This window comes from Oncorhynchus tshawytscha, linkage group LG19, assembly GCF_018296145.1.
Source record: "Oncorhynchus tshawytscha isolate Ot180627B linkage group LG19, Otsh_v2.0, whole genome shotgun sequence".
NCBI classification, from domain to species: Eukaryota; Metazoa; Chordata; class Actinopteri; order Salmoniformes; family Salmonidae; genus Oncorhynchus; species Oncorhynchus tshawytscha.
In genome coordinates, this window is record NC_056447.1 from 23122748 (window position 1) to 23148522 (window position 25775).

The window sequence follows — 25775 nt, forward strand, 5'->3', positions numbered from 1 at the left end:
GACCTCAATCCCATAAAAAATTTGTGGGCAGAACTGAAAAAGCGTGTTCAAGGAAGGAGGCCTACAAACCTGACTCAGTTACACCAGCTCTGTCAGGAGGAATGGGCCAAAATTCACCCAACTTATTGTGGGAAACTTGTGGAAGGCTACCCAAAACATTTCACCCAAGTTAAACAATTTAAAGGCAAAGCTACCAAATTCTAATTGAGTGTATAAGTCTTTTGACCCACTGGGAATATGATGAAAGAAATAAAAGCTGAAATAAATCATTCTCTCTACTATTATTCTGACATTTAACATTCTTAAAGTGAAGTGGTGATCCTAACTGACCTAAGACAGGGAATTTTTACTAGGATTAAATGTCAGGAATTGTGGAAAAACTGAGTTTAAATATATTTGGCTAAGGTGTATGTAAACGTCCGACTTCAACTGTAACTTGCCATTGGACGGGTGTGTGTATAGATGGCCATTATTTCCTGGTGTATACAAGGCTGCCAACAGACCCCGTATTTAAACATAGGGAGGAACACAGGTATACAAACATGCTGAGCTCAAAGGAAAACAATCATCCTGATAAACATCAAGATAACAGCCTATAGGATATAAAAACAACAAGAAAACAACGCAAGAAGCCTTCTTGCATCAACAGCCTATATTATATGGCAGAATAAAAAGGACGATAAATAATGTAATTGTTTTTTCTATACTTACATAAAATCATAACACAAGAGCAAAGAGGTTTTGGGGATTGGGGTTACCTACACTGTATACCTACGCTGTATTTTAACACCTCTTGAAATAGCACCAATAGAAGTCGTGCCAATTATTTTCTTTATTTGGAGGATGGCATCACACACACACACTTTACAGGCAATCTGTCCCTGGTTTTCAGCTTCACATTGCCAGGCAGAGGCAGGCAGGGCCGTCAGCTACAGATGGGAAACCTAACGAGACAGAGCCACTTTCTGCACGCTGTGCAAACATTAGCCACGTAAATGATTATCACTGTCCCAGCACTGGGAGGCCACAGGCACATATAGCCTGGCCATTCATGGAGGACAGTTGAGGAAGACAGGTAGGCAGGCACAGACATTCAGCATCCATCTCTTGATCTCTCTTCATTTCAGCAGTGTCTAGTGTTAAACTACTAAGGAAACAATGTAAGGACAAAAAAAATAGTCCCTCTGATGACCATAAAGCTGTAGAGGTGGCTAGAGGTCTTCTCGGATAGAGGTGGCTCCGTCTTCTCGGATGGCTCTTAATAAAACTAAACAGCATGGAACTAATGATGACGCCAGTGTGACCACAGAGACTAACTGAGCTGGAAAGCCTCCATTCTAGTCTCTCTAAATTACCAGACTCAGAACACCATCACGATTTACTCCACAACATTCCCTCCACTGACCATTGGAAGTTCTTAAAATGTGGCTACAGTACTCGTTAGCAAAGCTTAAAGGAACAATCCAAGACTAACAGTATGTTTTAATGGATCCTTTGTTATCCTTGTACTGTCATTTAGGTAGCTGTGATCCCAAGTATAAAATGTTCAATATAGTTCCTTTCCCTCAGTCACAGGCCAGCAGTTCTGCTTGGTGAGGAGAAAGCTGCTCTCCAGAAATAGCTGTTTGACAGTGATGAATGTGGGCCATGCTTCCTGTAGATGTACTGTACTGTATACATTCTGAGCATTGTATTTGTACCTCGGCTGAATCTGGTAATGAATGGTGTGGCTGTTGAACAAGTTGAGGAGACTTAAACCGTCATGGTCAAAACATATAGATTCAATGGTTGTAAAGATGGGAAGAGGTCTGTCCGTAATAAAGAGATGCTCGGCTTTTATGACACCGCACTCCATAAAGCAAGTCAAGCAGGCTCTTGATTATTGTCCAGTTGTGTGGTCGAGTGCTGCATGAAAATACATAGTTAAGCTGCAGCTGGCCCAGAACAGAGCGGCACGACATCTTGCTCTTCATTGTAATCAGAGGGCTAATATAAATACGATGCATGCCAGTCTCTCTTGGCTAAGAGCTGTGGAGAGACTGACTGCATCACTTATTTTTATAAGAAACAATGTGTTGAAAATTCAAAAATGTTTGCATAGTCAACTTACACACATCTCTGACACACACACTTACCCCACCAGATATGCCACCAAGGGTATTTTCACAGTCCCCAAACATAGAAAGTGTACAGTATTATATAGAGCCATTATCTCAAATATAACTCCCATCTCAAATTGCTGAAATGAACAGCAAACCTGGTTTCAAAAAACAGATAAAGCAACACCTCACGGCACAACGCCTCTCCCCTATTTTGACCTAGATAGTTTGTGTGTATGTATTGATATGTAGCCTACGTGAGTCATTTTTAAATGCATGTAGTTCTGTCCTTGAGTTGTTATTGTCTTGTGAAGGTAGGGAACAACATCTCCACTACGCTGATCCTCAACACAGGGGCCCCACAAGGGTGCGTGCTCAGCCCCCTCCTGTACTCCCTGTGCACCCATGACTGCATGGCCACACATGCCTCCAACTCAATCATCAAGTTTGCGTACGACACAACAGTAGTAGGCTTGATTACCTACAATGACAATGACTTCTACAGGGAAGTTAGGGCCCTGGCGGAGTGGTGCCAGGTAAATAACCTCTCCCTCAATGTCAACAAAACAAAGGAGCTGGTCGAGGACTTCAGGAGACAGCAGAGGGAGTACGCCCCCATCCACATTGACAGGACCACAGTGGAGAAGGTGAAAAGTTCCTTGGCGTATACATCACTGGCAATCTGATGGTCCACCCACAGAGAGTGTGATGAAGACACCACAACAGCGCCTCTTCAACCTTAACAGAGCCTCTTTGGCCCCTAAGACCCTCACAAACTTTTGCACCATTGAGTGCATCTTGTCGGGCTGTATCACCACCTAGAATGGCAACTGCACCGCCCACAACCGCAGGACTCTCTAGAGGGTGGTACCGTCTGCACAACGCATCACCGGGGGCACACTGTCTGCCCTCCAGGACACATACAGCCCCCGATGTCACAGGAAGGCCAAAAAGGACATCAACCACCCGAGCCACGGCCTGTTCACCTGCTATCATCCAGAAGGCTAGGTCAGTACAGGTGCATCAAAGCTGGGACCGAGAGACTGGAAAACAGCATCTATCTCAAGGCCATCAGACTGTTAAATAGCCATCACTAGCTGGCCTCCACCCAGTACCCTGCCCTGAACGTAGTCATTGTCACTAGCCGGCTACCACCCGGTTACTCAACCCTGCACCTTAGAGGCTGCTGCCCTATGTAAATAGATATGGAATCACTGGTCACTTTAATGTTTACATACTGTATTTTAGTCAATGCCACTTCGACATTGCTCATCATAATATTTATATATTTCTTAATTCCATTCTTTTACCTTTAGATGTGTGTATTGTTGTGAATTTTTAGATATTACTGCACTGTTGGAACACAAGCATTTCGCTACAACCGCAATAACATCAGCTAAATATGTGTATGTGACCAATAAAATTTGATTTGATGTTCTGTATTATGTCATGTTTCATGTTCTGTGTGAACCCCAGGAAGGAAGAGTAGCTGCTGCTTTAGTAACAGCTAATGGGGATTCTAATAAAATACCAAATACCAATACCTTGCCATTTTATTTATTTAACCTTTATTTAACTAAGCAAGTCAGTGAAGAACATTCTTATTTACAATGACAGCCTACTTGTAAAGCCCCACCGGCCAAACCCTCCCCTAACGATGCTGGGCCAATTGTGCTCCTCCCTATGGGACTCTCGATCACGGCCGGTTACAGCCTGGGATCGAACCCGGATCTGTAGTGACGCCTCTAGCATTGCGATGCAGTGCCCTAGCGCCCCTGTGGCATTGGAGAATGCCAATGGCTAAAATCAATTCATGCTGAAACGCACACACACTGACACACACATATATACATGTCTATATTTAATCTTAAAAACACACTGAGGTACACAGTGAAGGAGGCATCAGTCAGAGTAGCCTGTCGTGTCGTTCAAGCTGCCTGTGGAACTGGTAGAGATTGACTGATGGACACACACTGCCCTTCAGTAACTAGCAAAGCAAATGACCTATGAAGACACAAATGACTGGTATCAAATAGTAAAACATACACAATACCTCTCTGGCATTCTCCATCTAATATCTTTAAAAAAAAAACATGTTAAGGCACACACGTTTAGGTATAAGTCTTTGATTAAGAGCATTGATGTATTGGAGGATGATAAGGTCATAGGGTTCATCCCAGTTTGACCCTGATGTCCTGGCCGTAAAAGAGCACCTGCAGCAGGATGGCAATGTCTATGAGGATCTGGACTGCTCCACACACCCAGAACTGGGACGGGCTGTGGTTCATCACAAAGTACGTCGTCTTGAAAATGTCTCCAGCAGTCCACAGCAGCACCATCTTCACACTGATACAAGAGAGACAATGAGAAAGAGTAAATATGTAGCAAGCTATGACAAAGAACAATGATTATCCACCATTTTATAAATGTTTAAGGTCATTTTCCCTGTAAATAGCCATGTTATTTTCTACTTGTTATTCACTGTGTATTTATTTCTTGCGTCACTATTTATATTTGTATCTTATCATTAACTCTGCACTGTTGGAAATGGACCCATAAGTAAGCATTTCACTGTTAGTCTACACCTGTTGTCTACAAAGCATGTGACAAATAAAATGTCATTTAGATTTAGATTTGATCCACATTTGGGAAAATAACATCTGTTGTCCACACGTAAAGATAGGCACATCAATAAGCTGATGCCAGGATTCAACAGTATCATTGTTTCCTGAATGCAATCTGAAATCAGTACACAACAGAACGTCTGAGGAGTAAAAGAGAACAGCAGATAAACAATCAAGGAACAGAGTAAAGTGGCCAGCAAAACAATGATTGATCAGGCAGAGCGCTGCCTGGACATCAGCAGTGCAGGCTAATACCCTCAAGAGGAGCACAGCAGCTATCTCCACAGCAAAACTTATTCAAAGAACATTTTGAGTGAGAATGATTACCATTGAACTGAAGACAGACTGCTGAAAAGCAATTGAAGGCTTTATTGTAGAGTGATTCTATAGATTTGTTTACTGTGAGTTTCGCCTGAGTCCATGTTGTCATGCAGATGAGATATTTGCTAAATTATCATTGTGTGTAAAAAATATAAGTGCAGTATCAAAGGGTAAACCGTTTCTTATTAACTTAAAACAGCTGAGACTTGCTTTCACTGTTCTGCTGATTTGTATTGCATGTTCATCAAACTTAAGTTGAGAGTTGATTCAAAGATACTGTATTTAACATCAGAAACCTGCTTGATTCACTCTCCTTTGATCAAAATGCTGAGTGATGCTACCATTGTCTGTTGTCTGGAGGAAAAACAAATCACTGAGGTCTTATTTATATTCAATGTCAAGCATGCGTTATCAACTATTCTACAATTGAGTACATGTGTAAATGCTTAGAGGTTTGTATGGGTTGAAATAAAGGTGTGTACATGTGTATATGCTGAGAGGTTTGTATGGGCTGAAATAAAGGTGATGGCATGTGTATGTGGACACATCTATAGCATATAGTTTGTATACAGACCAGGAAGAATACCTTCACTGTACACAAATGTGTAGGTCAGCAAAGGTCAGTCTGCACTGTAGAGTCTGTAAGGGTGTGAGGAAAAACTCATATGTTGATGCATTAATGGACAAAGGATGACTATACATAAACAATTCAAGTCACATACAGACAAATCTGTGAATAGGTTACAGTACAAAACAGTTATGCTGGCTATGCTCACAGATGGGGACTCTCCGAATTGCCATTCCACAGGGAAATCCAGTCTTTCTGATGGGCTAAAAGTTTTCAGAATATGTCTCTACCGCACAAGACGAGCTCTCCTTTCCAGGAGAAACCCTCCCACTAATCTCCCCCACTTACATGTTAGATTTTTTACATTCCCCCTCTCTTTTCTCTCCCGCCGTCATATTTGCTAATTTCTTTGCTCTAGAGACGGCAAACATCATTAACAAGGATGAATCATTAACAAGGTAATTAACAGGGGCGGGTCATCTGTACAAGAGCAGCACATCACAATGGAGACATTTATATGTCACTTGTTAAGTCATATTCAATCAGTGTAGCTGAAGGGGAGGAGACAGGTTAAAGAATGATTTTTGACAATTGAGACATGGATTGTGTGTGTGTGCCATTCAGAGGATGAATGGGCAAGACATAAGATGTAATGCCTTTGAAAGAGATATGGTAGCAGGTGCCAGGCGCACCGGTGTGTGTGTGTCAGGAACTGCAACAGTCTCTCATGTGTATCAATAATGATCGACCACCCAAAGGACATCCAGCCAACTTGACAACTGTGGCCAGCATCCCTGTGGAACACTCAAGACACCTTGTACAGTCCACGCCACAATAAATTGAGGCTGTTCTGAGGGCAAAAGGGTGTGCAACTCAATATTAATAAGGTGTTCATAATGTTTTGTACACTCGGTGTATGTAAATATGATGTCCACCGACTACAGCTCAGCATTCAACCCCATAGTCCCCACCAAGCTCATCACCAAGCTGGTGACCTTGAGACTTAACACCTCCCTCTGTAAAAGTATCCTGGACTTCCTGACAGGACGGCCCCAGGTGGTGAGGATAGACAACAACACCTCCGCCACGCTGACCCTCAACACAGGGGCCCATCAAGGGTGTGAGCTTAGTCACCTCCTGTACTCACTGTTCACCCACGCATGACTCCAACATCAAGTTTGCTGACGACACAACTGTGGTAGGCCTGATCACTGATGGCGATGAGACAGAGACTTAGTGTTAGTGAGTGTGGTGCCATGACAACCTCTCCCTCAACGTCAGTAAGACCAACGAGCAGAACGTGATTACAGGAGAAAGAGGGGAGAGCACCCCCCCAATCCATAGGATGGGGCCACAGTGTCTCCTGACCCCTCCTGTCTCAGCCTCCAGTATTTATGCTGCAGTAGTTTATGTGTCGGGGGGCTGGGGTTAGTTTGTTATATCTGGAGTACTTCTCCTGTCCTATTCGGTGTCCTGTGTGAATCTAAGTGTGCGTTCTCTAATTCTCTCCTTCTCTCTTTCTTTCTCTCTCTCGGAGGACCTGAGCCCTAGGACCATGCCCCAGGACTACCTGACATGATGACTCCTTGCTGTCCCCAGTCCACCTGGCCATGCTGCTGTTCCAGTTTCAACTGACCTGAGACCTAGGACCATGCCCCAGGACTACCTGACATGATGACTCCTTGCTGTCCCCAGTCCACCTGGCCATGCTGCTGCTCCAGTTTCAACTTCCACCTGACTGTGCTGCTGCTCCAGTTTCAACTGTTCTGCCTTATTATTATTCGACCATGCTGGTCATTTATGAACATTTGAACATCTTGGCCATGTTCTGTTATAATCTCAGAAGAGGACTGGCCACCCCACATAGCCTGGTTCCTCTCTAGGTTTCTTCCTAGGTTTTGGCCTTTCTAGGGAGTTTTTCCTAGCCACCGTGCTTCTACACCTGCATTGCTTGCTGTTTGGGGTTTTAGGTTGGGTTTCTGTACAGCACTTTGAGATATCAGCTGATGTACGAAGGGCTATATAAATACATTTGATTTGATTTGATTTGATAGGTCGCCTGGAGGTTAGAGCAATGGGCCAGGTTGGGAAAGGTTGCTAGTTCAAATACCAGATCAGACAGGGTGAGAAAAAATGATCTGTTACTGTGCCCTTGAGCAAAGCACTTAACTCTAATTGCTCCAGGGGCGCTGTACAACGGCAACCCTGGCCGTGACCCCACTCCCTAAAATAAAGTTTTCCATCTCAAAAAACATTGCCCGGGTCATACCATCACTCTCCCAGCCAAATGCAGAGAAACTCATCCACACCTTCGATTTCTCTTTGATCAACTACAGCAATGCACTGTTTGGGGGCCTCCCAGCCAAATCACTACCGAAGCTCTCAATATTAGGAAAGTGTTCCTAATGTTTGGTATACTCGGTGTACAGGATCGATTTCAAAATTCTCATGCATTTAAAGCCTTGAATGGATTGAGCCCCACCTACGTCTACAACCTCATCTCAATAGCGAGCCACCTGACACTCTCCTCTACAGCCACTGCCTCAAGTCCCCAAAACACATCTCCAAACTATGGGGGACCGAGCCTTCTGCTCCCTTTTCCCTCACCTATGGAATGCTTTCCCTAATAATCTGAGAGCCGCTCCATCAATCAAATTTCAATCATTCAATCAATCAAATGTATTTATAAAGCCCTTTTTACATCAGCCGATGTTACAGGGTGCTATACAGAAACCCAGCCTAAATCCCCAAACAGCAAGCAATGCAGATGTAGAAGCACGGTGGCTAGGAACCTAGGAAGAAACCTAGAGAGGAACCAGGCTCTGAGGGGTGGCCTGTCCTCTTTTGGCTGTGACGGTGTGGAGATTATAACAGTACATGGCCAAGATGTTCAAATATTCATAGATGACCAGCAGGGTCATATAATAATAATAATCACAGTGGATGTAGAGGGTGCAACAGGTCAGCACCCCAGGAGTAAATGTCAGTTGGCTTTTCATAGCCGATCATTCAGAGTTAGAGACTGCAGGTGTGGTAGAGAGAGAGAGAGCTTCGAAAACAGTAGGTCTGGGACAGGTAGCACATACAGTGAACAGGTCAGGGTCCCATAGCCGCAGGCAGAACAGTTGAAACTGGAGCAGCAGCACGGCCAGGTGGACTGGGGATCACTCAGAACTTTTAAAACGGGCCTGTCACACCCTGACATTAGAGAGCTTTTTATGTCTCTATTTTGGTTTGGTCAGGGTGTGATTTGGGTGGGAATGCTATGTTCTATTTTCTGTTTTTGTATTTCTTTGTTTTGGCCGGGTATGGTTCTCAATCATGGATAGCTGTCTATCGTTGTCTCTGATTGGGGATCATACTTAGGCAGCCTTTTTTCCTTTTGTGTTTGTGGGATGTTGACTTGTATTCGTGGCACTTAGCCCTCGTAAGCTTCACGGTTGTTCATCTTGTTTCTTGTTTTGTTGGCGACATTCCAGAATAAAAGGAAAATGTATGCTCACCACGCTGCACTTTGGTCCACTTCTTTTGACGGCCGTGACAGGAGCTTAAATCCCACTTCTACACACTTTTTTTCATAGTCCTAGTCCCAATCTAAAATATATTTCGCACCTAGCCAACTATTACCATTTTACCTGCCTTGATTGTAAATGTATTTAGTTATTGTATATATGTTTTTTTATTTTTACATTTTGCTCAGTAGAAGGGTTTGGCGGTATCCAGATTCTCAAACCGTCATACCGTTTATGTACCATACCAGGGTATACGGTATTACTGAATGTGCACACAAGGGGCACTATTTTTGACGCACAAAACAATTAAGGCAACAGGGATCTTGATCCAGGAGGGGATTGAATGTCTCTGCTGTAACCAAGAAGCTTGATTTTAACATCTAGCCAAAAGCATAGCTGGGGCCCTGAACTGGACATAATTTATCTGACACATCTTAGATTACTTATAGTTAGAAGAAATGGCGTAGCACACACCCCCACAGCACCCGCAAGGTGGGGGTGCCCCTGAAACCCCCTCAAATTTCTATTTTGAAATATCCTGGTATACGGTATATCATCCAAGCCTACTCAGTAGAGCTTTGAGATAACTAATTAAAAGCGCTTCTCAAATTAAATGTATTATTATACTGTATAATAAAAATATATATTTGACCTTTATTTAACTAGGCAAGTCAGTTAAACAAATTCTTATTTTAAATGACGGCCTAGGAACAGTGGGTTAACTGCCTGTTTGGAGGCAGAACAACAGATTTGTACCTTGTCAGCTCGGGGATTTGAACCTGCAAACTTCCAGTTACTAATCCAACGCTCTAATCACTAGGCTACCCTGCCGCCCCAAGCTAACATAGCTGCTGTCACAAACTCCAAACACTACACAGTTGTTACTGCCTAGTTGGAAAAACAATTTCTGTATTTACAGCATTCATATAAATAGATTATTATCAGGTTTTTGCTTTGGTGGACCTTTTTTAAAATGTACATTTGTAAATAAAACTTGTGAATTAAACTATTTATATCAAATTGTTCTTCTTGTAGCCCTGGTTGTCCTGAAAATAACATTGTTAAATAGTTAACTGTGAGGTTTTACATAAGGCATGCAGATAAATGCTGATTTTTGCTCGGGTCTCGGGACTGATAGGGTTATGATGGTCCACACACCCACACAGTCGTGAAGAGAGCACAACAGCACCTCTTAGGAGGCTGAAAAGATTTGACATGATCCTCAAAAGTTTATACGGCTGCTACAGTACATCGAGAGCATCTTGACTGACTGCATCACTGCTTGGTATGGCAAATGCAGCGCACTCAACCGCAAAGCACTACAGACGGTGGTGTGGACAGCCCAGTACTTCACTGGGTCCAAGCTCCCTGCCATCCAGGACCTCTACATATGGCGGTGTCCGAAGAAGGCCCGAAAATTGCCAGACTCCAGCCACCCAAGCCAAAGACTGTTCACACCGCCACCATCCGGCAAATGGTACCGGACCATCAGCTCTCGGACTACACAGGCTCAGAGACATATTCTACCCCCAAGCCATAAGACTGCTAAATAGTTAATTAATGGTTACCTGGACTATCTGCCCTGACCCCATCTTTCACCAACTCTATGCACACTCAGAAGATACACACATACAGTGGGGCAAAAAAGTATTTAGTCAGCCACCAATTGCGCAAGTTCTCCCACTTAAAAAGATGAGAGAGGCCTGTAATTTTCATCATAGGTACACTTCAACTATGACAGACAAAATGAGACAAAAAAAACAGGAATCGCTGCTCAGGAAGGAGACGCATTCGGTCTCCTAGAGATGAACGTAATTTAGTGTGAAAAGTGCAAATCAATCTCAGAACAACAGCAAAGGACATTGTGAAAATGCTGGAGGAAACATGTACAAAAGTATCTATATCCACAGTAAAACATAACCTGAAAGGCCGCTCAGCAAGGAAGAAGCCACAGCTCCAAAACCGCCCTAAAAAAAGTCAGACTACGGTTTGCAACTGCACATGGGGACAAAGATCGTACTTTTTGGAGAAATGTCCTCTGATCTGATAAAACAAAAATAGAAATGTTTGGCCATACTCACCATCGTTATGTTTGGAGGAAAAAGGGGGAGGCTTGCAAGCCGAAGAACACAATCCCAACAGTGAAGCACGGGGGTGGCAGCATTATGTTGTGGGGGTGCTTTGCTGCAGGAGGGACTGGTGCACTTCACAAAATAGATGGCATCATGAGGGGTGAAAATTATGTGGATATATTGAAGCAACATCTCAAGACATCAGTCAGGAAGTTAAAGCTTGGTCGCAAATGGGTCTTCCAAATGGACAATGAACCCAAGCATACTTCCAAAGTTGTGGCAAGATGGCTTAAAGATGGCTTACAGACAACAAAGTCAAGGTATTGGAGTGGCCATAACAAAGCCCTGACCTCAATCCTATAGAACATTTGTGGGCAGAACTGAAAAAACGTGTTCGAGCAAGGAGGCCTACAAACCTGACTCAGTTACACCAGCTCTGTCAGGAGGAATGAGCCAAAATTCACCCAACTTATTGTGGGAAGCTTGTGGAAGGCTACCCAAGTTAAACAATTTGAAGGCAACGATACCAAATATTAATTGAGTGTATGTAAACATCTGACCCACTTGGAATGTGATGAAACAAATAAAAGCTGAAACAAATAATTCTCTATACTATTATTCTGACATTTCACATTCTTAAAATAAAGTGGTGACCCTAACTGACCTAAGACAGATAATTTTTACTAGGATTAAATGTCAGGAATTGTGAAAAACTGAGTTGAAATGTATTTGGCTAAGGTGTATGTAAACTTCCGACTTCAACTGTACACACTTAAACAGTCATGTCACTTGTCCTGTGGATCAACAGGAGATGAAAGTAATACTGAGTAAACAATTGATCGGGGCCTTGGGGGCCTTTGTAGGTAGGAGAAGTGATTATGGTATTGATTAGAAATACTGAAAGCGCTTTCTCTACCCACTCACTAGTCCTGACAAGTCCCCTATTGATCCCATCTAACCTGACACCTTCATCTGACCTACGTAGCAGAGCATGGGAGAGAGAACAGAGAGAGTGAAGGAAAGAACAGAAAAGATGTGTGAGAGTGAGAACGTGTGTGTGTGCGAGACAGAGAAAGAGATTAGACACCTAATCTTCACCTCCAAAATATATATTCATCTCACGCAAACACACACTTCACAAACACAGTGTCAGCAAATCTCTCTATACACCACTCCACTAGATGCAGAGAGAGCAGGGGGATATAGTGGTGCAGATGCCAAGGATAGATGACCGAGAGACAAATGGAGGGAGGGTGTGAGTGAGGTGATAGAGGGTGGCCTGATTGGTACCTGGCTCTGGCTGTAATTGTACTCTGTGTTGAGCCAGAGCTGTCAGCCCTCCTATTAGCTTCTCTTTTGGATGCCTGGGATAGATGGAGCATCTGAAAGGTTGCAGAGGCGCTAAGAGTGCAGATAGCGACATTTACAGTAAACTCCTCCTGAACTTCCTCAGAGCCATCAGAGGAAGACCACCTGACCAGCAATCCCCTCGGCTCCCTGCATCAGGGCTCATCTGTTCCGTCCTTCTTTCTGAGCCTCTGAGCTAATTACTGTACTGACGGGGGAGAAGAGAGGAGCGCCGGAGCTGAGGAAATAAGTGAGGGGGAGAGGTGGAGGAGAGGAGAGTGGAAGAAAGGGAAGGAAGGACAGGAGAGAAGAGGAAAGAGGGAGGATATGAGGTAGGGGAAGGAAAGGAGGAGTCTGGGTGGGACTTTATTAAAGCAGCTCCGTTCAAACCACTGCGGTCACATTGAGACACGTCCCTCATTCCCCTGCTCTCCCCTTCGCTGAGGAGGCGACTGACACACAGCAGTCTAATGTGGGCAGAGATGTACAGGGCTGCTCCAGGGAAGTCAACCCAGTGAGAGGACTCAGTCTAGGACACTCTTAACATTCTCACTGGCCTCTCATAGGGCAGAGGTCATTGGCATAGTAGACAGTGGGTCACAATATCATGTGTCCAGCCCTATAGTAATCTGTTTTGAAGTAGACAGCAAACCGTAGGCTGCTGCTTTAATGCCCTGTCTGTATTGTTACCATTGAGAATTCAAACACGTTTACCAAATGAAATTCAATTACGAACAAAACTGCTGTTCCTGTGGACACAAAGACTGCCCTGAGAAAGACTAGAATGTAACTGTTAATGGGGTCATATTAATGCTAGCCAGCTAACGTACTACAGTACTGTTTCTCAGAGTCAGAAATGGCTCAGCACCAGAGTCTGGTGTGATTACCCAGAGAAAGGCCTTCAGTTGAAACAGTATTACACCGCTACTTGGTGGAGTGATTAACCGTGGGACCGCAGACATCCACACCATTTTCCCAGTGGGGTGATAGAGGAGCAGAAATCAAAAGGCACAGTAGGGGGAAAAGATTCTGCTCTTAACCCAAAGGATGAAATATGCATGCGTATCGATTGTCAGGAAGCAAACACTGGAAGGTCCGCAAACTGCCAGAGAAAGATGGATCTGCTTTCCCAAACGAAGGGGGGGGGAGAGTTTGCCCTCAGATATTTCACATTCTTTACAAGAAAGTAAATAAGTCCACATTCAGGTGAGACAGACAAAAAGGGGCCCTTGACTGTGCAAATTTCCATCCATAAAAATAGTGTACAAATATTGTTGCCAGATCCTCAAAGCCCAGATTTACATAAACCTGCAGTCATTTTCCTGCCCAGAACTAGGAGAAACACTTGCATATGCATGCAGAGTGACACTTTCTAATTCCCAGCTTTAATGTATTAGTCAAACCTCTGTTATCAACGGCCCCCGTGAGAAACATGGTCAAGATGAAGGGAAGAGGAGTACGAGGAGGAATACTGATACAGGAGAGGTACAGATTACAGGTAAAACGAGCAGAATAAAAAGTGTTGTTTCACATTAAACCTAAAACCATGAAAATATTTAGTCAATAATTAAATTCCCAGTGCAAAAAGCTAACAGCAGGGTATTTAAAAAAAAATCTCTATATATTATTTTATATAAGCAAGGACAAACTACTACAAAACTGAAATCCAGGACCTAAAGAAGAAAACTCAGACTAAAACTACACACATCATCAGATTATAATTTTATGATTCTAATCAATTTCATACAGTTGTAAGGTTTCAGAGTGGAATTATTTTATCATTATCTTTCACATATACATTATTATATCATCATCTCCCGCGCCCAGCATGTCTCGTTCATCAAGTCTGTGCTGGGAAGACTGTTGGAGCATGATCTATATGTCAGACATGAGAAATGTTTGTTTCCAGCGGACTGTGTCCTTTTTGGGCTACCTCATATCCACGAAGGGAGTGGAGATGGAGGAGCAATGCGTCAGATCATGGCCCATCTATAACTCTGTGAAAGCAGTCCAGCGATTCCTGGGGTTCGCCAACTTTTTCCGGAGATTCATCTGGGGCTTCAGCACGGTGGTTGCGCCTCTTACCTCCCTGCTGTGAGGAGGTCCCCAGCGGCTTCATTGGATGGTGGAGAGGGTGTTCGAGACATTGAAGGCACGCATCACCACTGCTTCCGTGCTGGCACATCCCAACACCTCATTCCGGAGTTATAGATGGGCCATGATCTGACTGCGCTGACAGGTTGTCATCACGGCAGGCTAACTCCAGCTATACCTCCTCCCGCAGTCCGCTGCGGTGATCAGAGCCGACTCGTTCCATCCGGTGGAGGCTGCGATAGTCCGGAACTCCAGGGTTCTGGACTATCGCAGAATTGGTTAATGAACACATAGGAACTAAATTCCTCTAACAGATTTTCAGATACAGCTCTACAGACAGAGCAAAAATATAGATTTTTCAGACTTCTGTGATAGTAATTACATCTTCCTTAGTTCAAAAGTTAATTAAATTCAAATGCAATACAGTTTTCACTGTGCATTCCCTTTAAGACTCCTCCACAAACAACAGTTTGCCACTGTAGGGAATGCTCAAGGTCCTTGTAGGCAACAGTGGGGTAAGTGGAGCCAACCCTTGTTTCTAGGAAACCATACTCAAAATGAATATTGTGACCAAATATTTAGGAAGACGTTATCAATTAATGTGAAGGAAGAAACCACATGGAAAAAGTGGTAAGCAAGTAAGGTCCAATAAACAGATTTTCACAAATTCAAATGAATGTATTCTGTTATAGGTTTCATGATGCTCGTAGCCAAACCAAAGTAGATTGTTTTGTACATCAGTTGGGGTCTATAAGATACAATATGAGGTCCTAAACCTAACATGAAAGTGAATCCTTGTAGCTGTGTGGGCTAGTGTTTGCTTTGGGGTAAGTTGAGCCAATGGCCATGGGGTTCAGTTGTGATTATATTTAGTTTGTTTTATAAAGAAAATATACATAGTATTTTTGCATATGAACTCAAGATAGTGCACTTATATTGTTACAGAGCAGACATCATGCCCTGTGTATACAAGCATAAAAGGTCTTATCTGATGACATGGAGTCTGAGCTTGCTAGATATATCACGAATCTCACAGACCAGCTTCATGGGCTTAGTAGCTTCAAATGCAGAAAAGTTGCCTACGAATTTGGCAGTGGAGGTTGCTATGGGGAGGACAGCTCATAATAATGGCTGAAAGGAAGTGTAATGGCTGGAATGGAGTGAATGGTATCAAACACGAAAACCCAAAATACGTCTTTGATACCATTCACTCCTTTCCAGCCATTATGAGCGGTCCTCCCCTGAGCAGCCTCCACTCGAAGTGGCACATTAAAACATCTTCCCTGTCCCAGACAACTGGTCAAGAAATGGAAGGGTATGTGATATTGAACAGAGATGTCTACAGAACTAATATGGCGCCGGAGCAAAAGGAAGTCATTTTACGTGCCCCGAACCGAACCGATTGTGTTTTTTGTTCGTTTATCTGCGTTGTTTGTAACTTATTTTTTTACTCATTTTGTACATAATGTTGCTGCTATCGTCTCTTACGAACGAAAATAAGTTCTAGACATCAGGACTGCGATTACTCACCACGGACTAGCAGAATCCTTTTTCTTCTTTCACGACTCTGACGAGCCCGAGGCGGAGGATATATACGGCTCCCTAGGTAACAGGCCCCGACCCCCATGATCTGCGTGAAGAGGCGGCAGTGAAAGAGAAGCCGGAGAGCGGGCTGCCTTCTGAGAAGGTGATCGAATAAACCCCCACTCCCCTCAATTCTGCTAGCAAAAGTACAATCTTTGGACAATAAAATTGACAAGTTACGGGGAAGATTAAACTACCAACGGGGCATTAAAAACTGTAACATCAGGGCCTCCCGGGTGGCGCTGTGGTTAAGGGCTCTGTACTGCAGCGCCAGCTGTGCCACCAGAGACTCCCAAGATCCGTCGTAACCGGCCGCGACCGGGCGGTCCGTGGGGCGACGCACAATTGGCCTAGCGTTGCCCGGGTTAGGGAGGGGTTGGCCGGTAGGGATATCCTTGTCTCATCATGCACCAGCGACTCCTGTGGCGGGCCGGGCGCAGTGCGCGCTAACCAAGGTTGCCAGGTGCACAGTGTTTCCTCCGACACATTGGTGCGGCTAGCTTCCGGGTTGGATGCACGCTGTTTTAAGAAGCAGTGCGGCTTGGTTGGGTTGTGTATCGGAGGACGCATGACTTTCAACCTTCATCTCTCCCGAGCCCATACGGGAGTTGTAGCGATGAGACAAGATAGTAGCTACTAAACAATTGGATAACACGAAATTGGGGAGAAAACGGGGTAAAAAAATAAAATAAATAACATCTTATGCTTCACGGATGACAATATGTTCGTGGCTGAACGATGACAATCAAATCAAAATCAAATCAGCTGGCTGGTTATACGATGTACCGGCAGGATAGAACAATGGCGGATTATGTATTTTGTAAATAACAGCTGGTGCACAATACTGTATCTAAGGAAGTCTCGAGCTATTGCTCGCCTGAGGTTGAGTATATCATGATAAGCTGTAGACCACACTACCTACCGAGAGAGTTCACATCTGTATTCTTTGTAGCTGTTTACATACCACCTCAGTCAGAGGTTGGCACTAAGATAGCATTGAAAATGCTCACCCAGAGGTGGCGCTCCTAGTATCCGGGGACTTTAATACAGGGAAACTTAAGTCAGTTTGACCAAATTTCTATCAGCATGTTAAATGTGTAACCAGAGGGAAAAGATCTCTGGACCACCTATACTCCACACACAGAGATGCATACAAATCTCTCCCTCACCCTCTATTTGGCAAATCTGACCATAATTCCATCCTCCTGATTCCTGCTTACAAACAAAAATTTAAGCAGGAAGCACCCGTGACTAGATCAATAAAAAAGTGGTCAGATGAAGCAGATGCTAAGCTACAGGACAGTTTTGCTAGCACGGACTGGAATATGTTCCGGGATTCCTCCAATAGCATTGAGGAGTACACCACATCTGTCATTGGCTTCACAATAAGTGCATCGATGATGTTGTCCCCACAGTGACTGTATGTACATACCCCAAACAGAAGCAATGGATTATAGGCAGCATCCGTACTGAGCTAAAGGCTAGAGCTGTCGCTTTCAAGGAGCGGGACTAACCCGGAAGCGTATAAAAAATATCGCTACGCCCTCCGAAGAACTATCAAACAGGCAAAGCATCAATACAGGACTAAGATCGAGTTGTATTACACCAGTTCTGGTGCTCGTCAGATGTGGCAGGGCTTGCAAACCATTACAGACTACAAAGGGAAGCACAGCCAAGAGCTGCCCAGTGGCACAAGACAAGCTAAACTACTTCTATACTCGCTTCGAAGCAAATAACACTGAAACATGCACGAGAGCACCAGCTGTACCGGAAGACTGTGTGATCACGCTCTCCGCAGCTGATGTGAGTAAGATCTTAGACAGGTCAACATTCACAAGGCCGCAGGGCCAGACGGATTACCAGGATGTGTACTGCGAGCATGCGCTGACCAACTAGCAAGTGTCTTCACTGACATTTTCAACCTGTCCGAGTCTGTAATATCAATGTTTCAAGCAGACCACCATAGTGCCTGTGCCCGAGAACACTAAGGTAACCTGCCTAAATGACTACTGACCCGTAGCACTCATGTCTGTAGCCATGAAGTGCTTTGAAAGGCTGGTCATGGCTCACATCAACGCCATCATCACAGAAACCCTAGACCCTCTCGAATTCGCATACCGCCCCAACAGATCCACAGATGATGCAATCGCTATTGCACTCCACACTGCCCTTTCCCACCTGGACAAAAGGAACACCTATGTGAGAATGTTATTCATTGACTCCAGCTCAGCGTTCAACACCATAGTGCCCTCAAAGCTCATCAATAAAATAAGGACTCTGGGACTAAATGCCTCCCTCTGCAACTGGATCCTGGAATTCCTGACAGGTCACCCCCAGGTGGTAAGGGTAGGTAACAACACATCTGCCACGCTGATCCTCAACACAGGGGCTCCTCAGGAGTGCGTGCTCAGCCCCCAAATTTTGTCCCTGTTCACTCATGCCTGCATGGCCAGGCACGACTCCAACACCATCAATACATTTGCAGATGACACAACAGTGGTAGAGACCTGGCCAGTCAGAGACCTGGCCGTATGGTGCCAGGACAACAACCTCTCCCTCAACGTGATCAAGACAAAGGAGATGATTGTGGACTACGGGGAAAAGAGGACCGAGCACGCCCCCATTCTCATCGACGGGGCTGCAGTGGAGAAAGTTGAGAGCTTCAAGTTCCTTGGTGTCCACTTCACCAACAAACTAACATGGTCCAAGCACACCAAGACAGTCGTGAAGCAGGCACAACAAAACCTATTTCCCCTCAGGAGACTGAAAAGATTTGGCATGGGTCCTCAGATCCTCAAAAGTTTCTACAGCTGGAACATCGAGAGCATCCGGACCAGTTGCATCACTGCCTGGTATGGCAAGTGCTCGGCATCTGACCGCAAGGCACTACAGAGGGTTGTGCGAATGGCCCAGTACATCACTGGGGCCAAGCTTCCTGCCATCCAGGACCTCTATACCAGGCGGTGTTAGAGGAAGGCCATAACAATTGTCAAAGACTCCAGCCACCCTAGTCATAGACAGTTCTCTCTACTACTGCACAGCAAGCGGTATCGGAGCACCAAGTCTAGGTCCAAGAGGCTTCTAAACAGCTTCTATCCCCAAGCCATAAGACTCCTGAACATCTAGTCAAATTGCTACCCAGACTATTTGCATTGCGCCCCCACCCTCTCCACACCCCTGCCACCCTCTGTTGTCATCTATGCATAGTCACTTTAATAACTCTACCTACATGTACATACTATCTCAACTATCCGGTGCCCCCGCACATTGAGTCTGTACCGGCACCCCTCTGTATATATTGTTATTTTTTACTGCTGCTCTTTAATTACATCTCTTATTCTTATCGGTATTTATTTGAAACTGCACTGTTGGTTAGGGGCTCGTAAGTAAGTATTTCACTGTAAGGCCTAGCAACTGTCCCCATGGACGATGACTGTACTACATGCCTCTACTTCCTGGTAGCCGTCACCATGGTGGCCATGAATGGCATGAGGACCGAGGTGATGGAGAGTTACTCACTATGGTCATGGCTAATGGCTGTATTCGCCATATGACCAATGAATTAAGTGCCATCAAGTGCCACATGTTTATGTTATTTAATGTTTAATGTTATTTAACAAAGATAATAATTACACCTGTTGTATTCGGCGCATGTGACTAATAAAATTGGATTTTGATTTGATATAACTGCCAAAATAAAGCAAACACCAACAAAGTGTCTTAATACGGCGCTGGGCCACCACGAGCCGCCAGAACAGTTTCAATGTGCCTTGGTATAGATTCTACAAGTGTCTGGAACTCTATTGGAGGGATGCAATACTATTCTTCCATGAGAAATTCCATCATTTGGTGTTTTGTTGAAGGTGGTGGAAAATGTTGTCTCGGACACCGCTCCAGATCTGGTGACTGACCCACACACACGAAACCCCCTATGCTTCTTTGAAATAAGATCAATTTAAGATATACAATGTACTGTACCACACCCCCCTTTCCATGAATTAAACTTCGACCTACCAGCACCATCACCCACTTATCCCAACCAAGGCAGCTCAACTTACCCTGTAAGTTGTGCCAAGAGACCATTTTTGGGGGGAGGGGCAAGCCATGCTTTAAAACTGTTATGTTTTCATGAATTCTGATTATTTCCAGGATTACACAAATTGCTGAAATATGTGTTGATATCTTTGTTATAAAGAATACTATTTCCCTTGACGTAATGATGCTAAATGTATAAAATGGCTCAACATACCCAACTCTAATCTATAGCTTTGTAGTGAGTGATTTTCAAGCCAGTAACACAATGACATAAAACTGAGCGACATACATGACACAAGTAACAAACATTTTTAATAGCCTTTGTTTTTATTGATCTATACATTATATTTAATACTTTTGTTCACTTTCTAGCATTCAAAATAACAGATCTCTAATTTGCTTACCTTAAGTACTGTAAAGATTGCATAAACAAAGTTTTGCAAATAAAGGACTTGCATTGTTTTATCATTGATAAACAGATCAATATGAACTAAAACATGTATTATGTGTGACTGTCATTTTAAAGTGTTTTTCATGGTTGCAAAGTCCAGGGCCGCAAATACCACTGCAAATACCACTTCAAGAAAAACCCACCAAGCACATTTTTTTAAGTGCATGGACAAACTGTTACAAACTGTCACAACATACAGGTGGAGGATAGTAGCCATTTCGATAATTCCAATTTATTAAAGACAGTAACACACACACACACACACACACACACACACACACACACACACACACACACACACACACACACACACACACACACACAATGAGCTGCAGTCAGTCAGGGAAACTGCTAAACTGACGAGCTCTCCCCTGTCATTTCATTGCCCGCTCCTCTCTCTCTTCTTTCCCCCTTCCTCCTCCTCTCCTGTGCTGGCCTGGAGGGGATATGAATAATTCGGCTGATTTCCCTGTAAAGGCAGGGCCTCTAATTCAATCATGTGGCCGGGTTTGATCAATGACTCTTCAGCAGCTACAGCACCAGCCTATCAGCCTCCATCCCCTGGTTAAGACATGTGGGCTCTTTCAACTCCCTCAAAACTCCCATCACCATGCTAAAATGTACCATCACACACTGCAAACAGTTCTCCAACAGATGCAAATACAACAGATATAAACTCACCAAGGCAAGGCAAAGACATTTGAAATGTCACACTCCAGTGAGAGCAAGACAACAAAGAAAGGAAGCAAAAGAGAAAGAGAGAATTTGACCCCACACACAAACAAACGATATCCTCTTCCGGTATTCACTCGATTTGAGGTAATCACTCTGGGCTAGGGCTTATCCCAGAAATTGCCTGAGAGTAGGTGAGAGTTTCATGACGTGTGTGTGCATCCTCTTTCAAGTCATCCAGAGGAGAGGACTGGGAGCCCTTACTTGGACAAATTATTGTTATTTTATTGTGTTACCATTTCCTTTTTTTTATCCTTTCTTACTTTTTAACTGTGCGTTGTTGGGTGGGGGCTCGTAAGTAAAGCATTTCACAGTAAAGACTACGCCTGTTGTATTCGGTGCATGCGACAAATACAATTTGATTTGATTCACAGGTCACAGCTGGAAGTAGTCAGAGGACGTCATATCTTTACTCCATATCCCCAGAGCATTCCGTATGGAGAAGATGTGAAATGTACCAACCTTATGTCCTCAACTTTATAGCACCCTATAGATCACCAAATACTAAGACGCACATTAGCACCAGAGAGTGGTGTTCACAACTGTATGTGTGCTGGGCGATCTGCCCCTTCATGTTGCATTTTTATTTGACCTTTATTTAACTAGGCAAGTCAGTTAAGAACAAATTCTTGTCTTCAACGACGACCTAGGAACAGTGGGATTGATCAAAGGAAAGAAGTTATTCACATACTGCAGGCCTCCATGACAGGCTCAGTATGATTGGAGAGGAGAAGGAATTAGAATATGACACACACAAACATAAAACACACACACGGCTCTATGCTAAAAAAAATAAGGCGTGAATCTGTGGAGGTAGCTAGTCTCGTGAGGTAGATTCCCCAAGTCCCCTATGGTGAGTAATTTCCACACAGCCATGCAGCACTTGGCTATTTTTATACTGTAAATCAGGAAAATTTTATTTTTCTCCCTGGGCCTCCCATGTGTAATCAGCTGCGGTATGGGCTGGGCGTCTCTAGCAATGGCCCATGGAGAAGCAGCCTCACCAGGTGGTCCCATGGGAGGGAGGTGTCTACATGTCCCTGCTCATTTAAGAGACGGATTAAAGCTTTCTCAGCTCAGCTGCACAGCAGGGACCAGCCACTAACTACCTATTTGACTTAAAGAGAAGGACCAGCACTGTGCTATGTGACCAGCACTGTGACCAGCACTGTGCTATGCATTCAGTACTGCAAGGTAGGTTCTTGTTAGGGAGACCAAAACGTCAATACCTTGCTCTCACTGCCTCTCGCTCACCCCCCCACCCCATGTCTCTTCATCCTCCTCTCCATCTCTCTACTATAGTGATACTGCAGCACTATTTCCAGCACTATATTGCATGATATAAAGCAATAGCATGTAATCTTTTAGAGACTCCCAGTATGATGTCACCATCTAAAAGCTGTAATAGGTCAAAAGGGACACTGTCATCACAATGTAAATAACTTCACAGGAGGCATCTGGGAATACTGTGTTATAGTGAATTAGGAAGTGATATGTCTCCTTTACAGTATTTACAGTCCACGGTAGCTCTGTGTTGGCCATCTCTCATGTTCCCCACCAACCCACCAGAAGCAGCCCCAGCTCACCATCAACCCACCAGAAGCAGTCCCAACTCACCACCAACCCACCAGAAGCAGTCCCAGCTCACCACCAACCCACCAGAAGCAGTCCCAACTCACCACCAACCCACCAGAAGCAGTCCCAACTCACCATCAACCCACCAGAAGCAGTCCCAACTCACCACCAACCCAGCAGAAGCAGTCCCAGCTCACCATCAACCCACCAGAAGCAGTCCCAGCTCACCAACAACCCACCAGAAGCAGTCCCAGCTCACCACCAACCCACCAGAAGCAGTCCCAGCTCACCACCAACCCACCAGAAGCAGTCCCAGCTCACCACAACCCACCAGAAGCAGTCCCAGCTCACCACCAACCCACCAGAAGCAGTCCCAGCTCACCACCAACCCACCAGAAGCAGTCCCAGCTCACCACCAACCCACCAGAAGCAGTCCCAGCTCACCACCAACCCACCAGCAGCAGCCCCAGCTCACCATCAACCCACCAGCAGCAGCCCCAGCTCACCATCAACCCACCAGAAGCAGCCCCAGCTCACCATCAACCCACCAGTCCCAGCTCACCACCAACCCACCAGCAGCAGTCCCAGCTCACCACCAACCCACCAGCAGCAGTCCCAGCTCACCACCAACCCACCAGCAGCAGTCCCAGCTCACCACCAACCCACCAGAAGCAGCCCCAGCTCACCACCAACCCACCAGAAGCAGTCCCAGCTCACCACCAACCCACCAGAAGCAGTCCCAGCTCACCACCAACCCACCAGAAGCAGCCCCAGCTCACCACCAACCCACCAGCAGCAGCCCCAGCTCACCATCAACCCACCAGCAGCAGCCCCAGCTCACCATCAACCCACCAGAAGCAGCCCCAGCTCACCATCAACCCACCAGTCCCAGCTCACCACCAACCCACCAGCAGCAGTCCCAGCTCACCACCAACCCACCAGCAGCAGTCCCAGCTCACCACCAACCCACCAGCAGCAGCCCCAGCTCACCACCAACCCACCAGAAGCAGTCCCAGCTCACCACCAACCCACCAGAAGCAGTCCCAGCTCACCACCAACCCACCAGAAGCAGTCCCAGCTCACCACCAACCCACCAGAAGCAGCCCCAGCTCACCACCAACCCACCAGAAGCAGCCCCAGCTCACCACCAACCCACCAGCAGCAGACCCAGCTCACCACCAACCCACCAGCAGCAGCCCCAGCTCACCATCAACCCACCAGCAGCAGCCCCAGCTCACCATCAACCCACCAGAAGCAGCCCCAGCTCACCATCAACCCACCAGCAGCAGCCCCAGCTCACCATCAACCCACCAGCAGCAGTCCCAGCTCACCATCAACCCACCAGCAGCAGTCCCAGCTCACCATCAACCCACCAGCAGCAGTCCCAGCTCACCAACAACCCACCAGCAGCAGTCCCAGCTCACCAACAACCCACCAGCAGCAGTCCCAGCTCACCACCAACCCACCAGAAGCAGTCCCAGCTCACCACCAACCCACCAGAAGCAGTCCCAGCTCACCACCAACCCACCAGAAGCAGTCCCAGCTCACCATCAACCCACCAGAAGCAGTCCCAGCTCACCACCAACCCACCAGAAGCAGTCCCAGCTCACCATCAACCCACCAGAAGCAGTCCCAGCTCACCATCAACCCACCAGAAGCAGCCCCAGCCTACCATCAACCCACCAGCAGCAGCCCCAGTGAAGGTGTAGGCTATATGTCATGGATTTATTAGACTTTTTAAAATGGCTTGTAGGCTATGTGTGGAAGCCCGGAGATCCTAAATGTGTTTATGTTAATTAACGGTCAATTACCATGAAACCGACAGATATTTGCTTGACAATCACCGCGACAGCCCTATGTGGGAGTGCCCTGCAGTTAAACACTTTTGTGAAAAAGTTTTTTAAAAATATTTCAAAGAGCATGAATGTAAATATTCAGTGTCCCCAACCATTATGTTACTTAATGATGATTGAATCTCTCAATCAAATAAGAGAAGCTTACTGCCAGCAGGTAGCACTGCTGTGAAATAAATCAGCTCTAGGAAGAGTCTCGGTGGTTCCAAACGTCTTCCATTTAAGAATGATGGAGGCCACTGTGTCCTTGGGACCTTCAATGATGCAGACCTTTTTTGGTACCCTTCCCGAGCTCTGTGCCTCGACACAATCCTGTCTCGGAGCTCTACGAACAATTCCTTCGACCTCGTGGCTTGGTTTTTGCTCTGGCTTGGTTTTTGCTCTGACATGCACTGTCAACTGTGGGACCTTATATATTGGGCTCCCGAGTGGCGCAGTGGTCTAAGGCACTGAATCTCAGTGCTTGAGGAGTCACGACCAGACAACCTGGTTAGAATCCAGGCTGTATCATAACCGGCTGTGATTGGGAGTCCCATAGGGCGGCGCACAATTAGTCCAGCATCGTCCGGGTTTGGCCGGTGTAGGCCGTCATTGTAAATAAGAATTTGTTCTTAACTGACTTGCCTAGTTAGATAAAGGTTTAAAAAAGGTGGACAGGTGGACTCCAATCAAATTGAAAAAACATCTCAAGGATGATCAATGGAAACAGGATGCAACCTGAGCTCAATTTCAAGTCTCATAGCAAAGGGTCTGAATACTTGTGTAAATAAGGTATCTGTTTTTAATACATTTGCAAACATATTCAAAAATATTTTTTCGCTTTGTCATTATGGGGTATTGTGTGTAGATCGCTAGTGAAATTGTTTTATTTAATCGATTTTAGAATAAGGCTGTAACATAAAATGTGG

General features: G+C 45.2%; 1 protein-coding gene across 3 annotated transcripts in view; it reads right to left on the bottom strand.

Moving 5' to 3' along the window:
* Positions 1-3778: 3778 nt before the first annotated feature.
* si:dkey-246g23.2 (solute carrier family 66 member 2) overlaps positions 3779-25775 on the bottom strand; it is a 68955-nt gene continuing 46958 nt past the window's right edge. For all 3 annotated transcript variants that reach the window (XM_042301485.1, XM_024379334.2, XM_024379333.2), the window contains exon 5: positions 3779-4445. In XM_042301485.1, the coding sequence (XP_042157419.1) occupies positions 4271-4445 (175 nt within the window). In that variant the 3' untranslated portion in view covers positions 3779-4270. The remainder of the gene's footprint in view (positions 4446-25775) is intronic.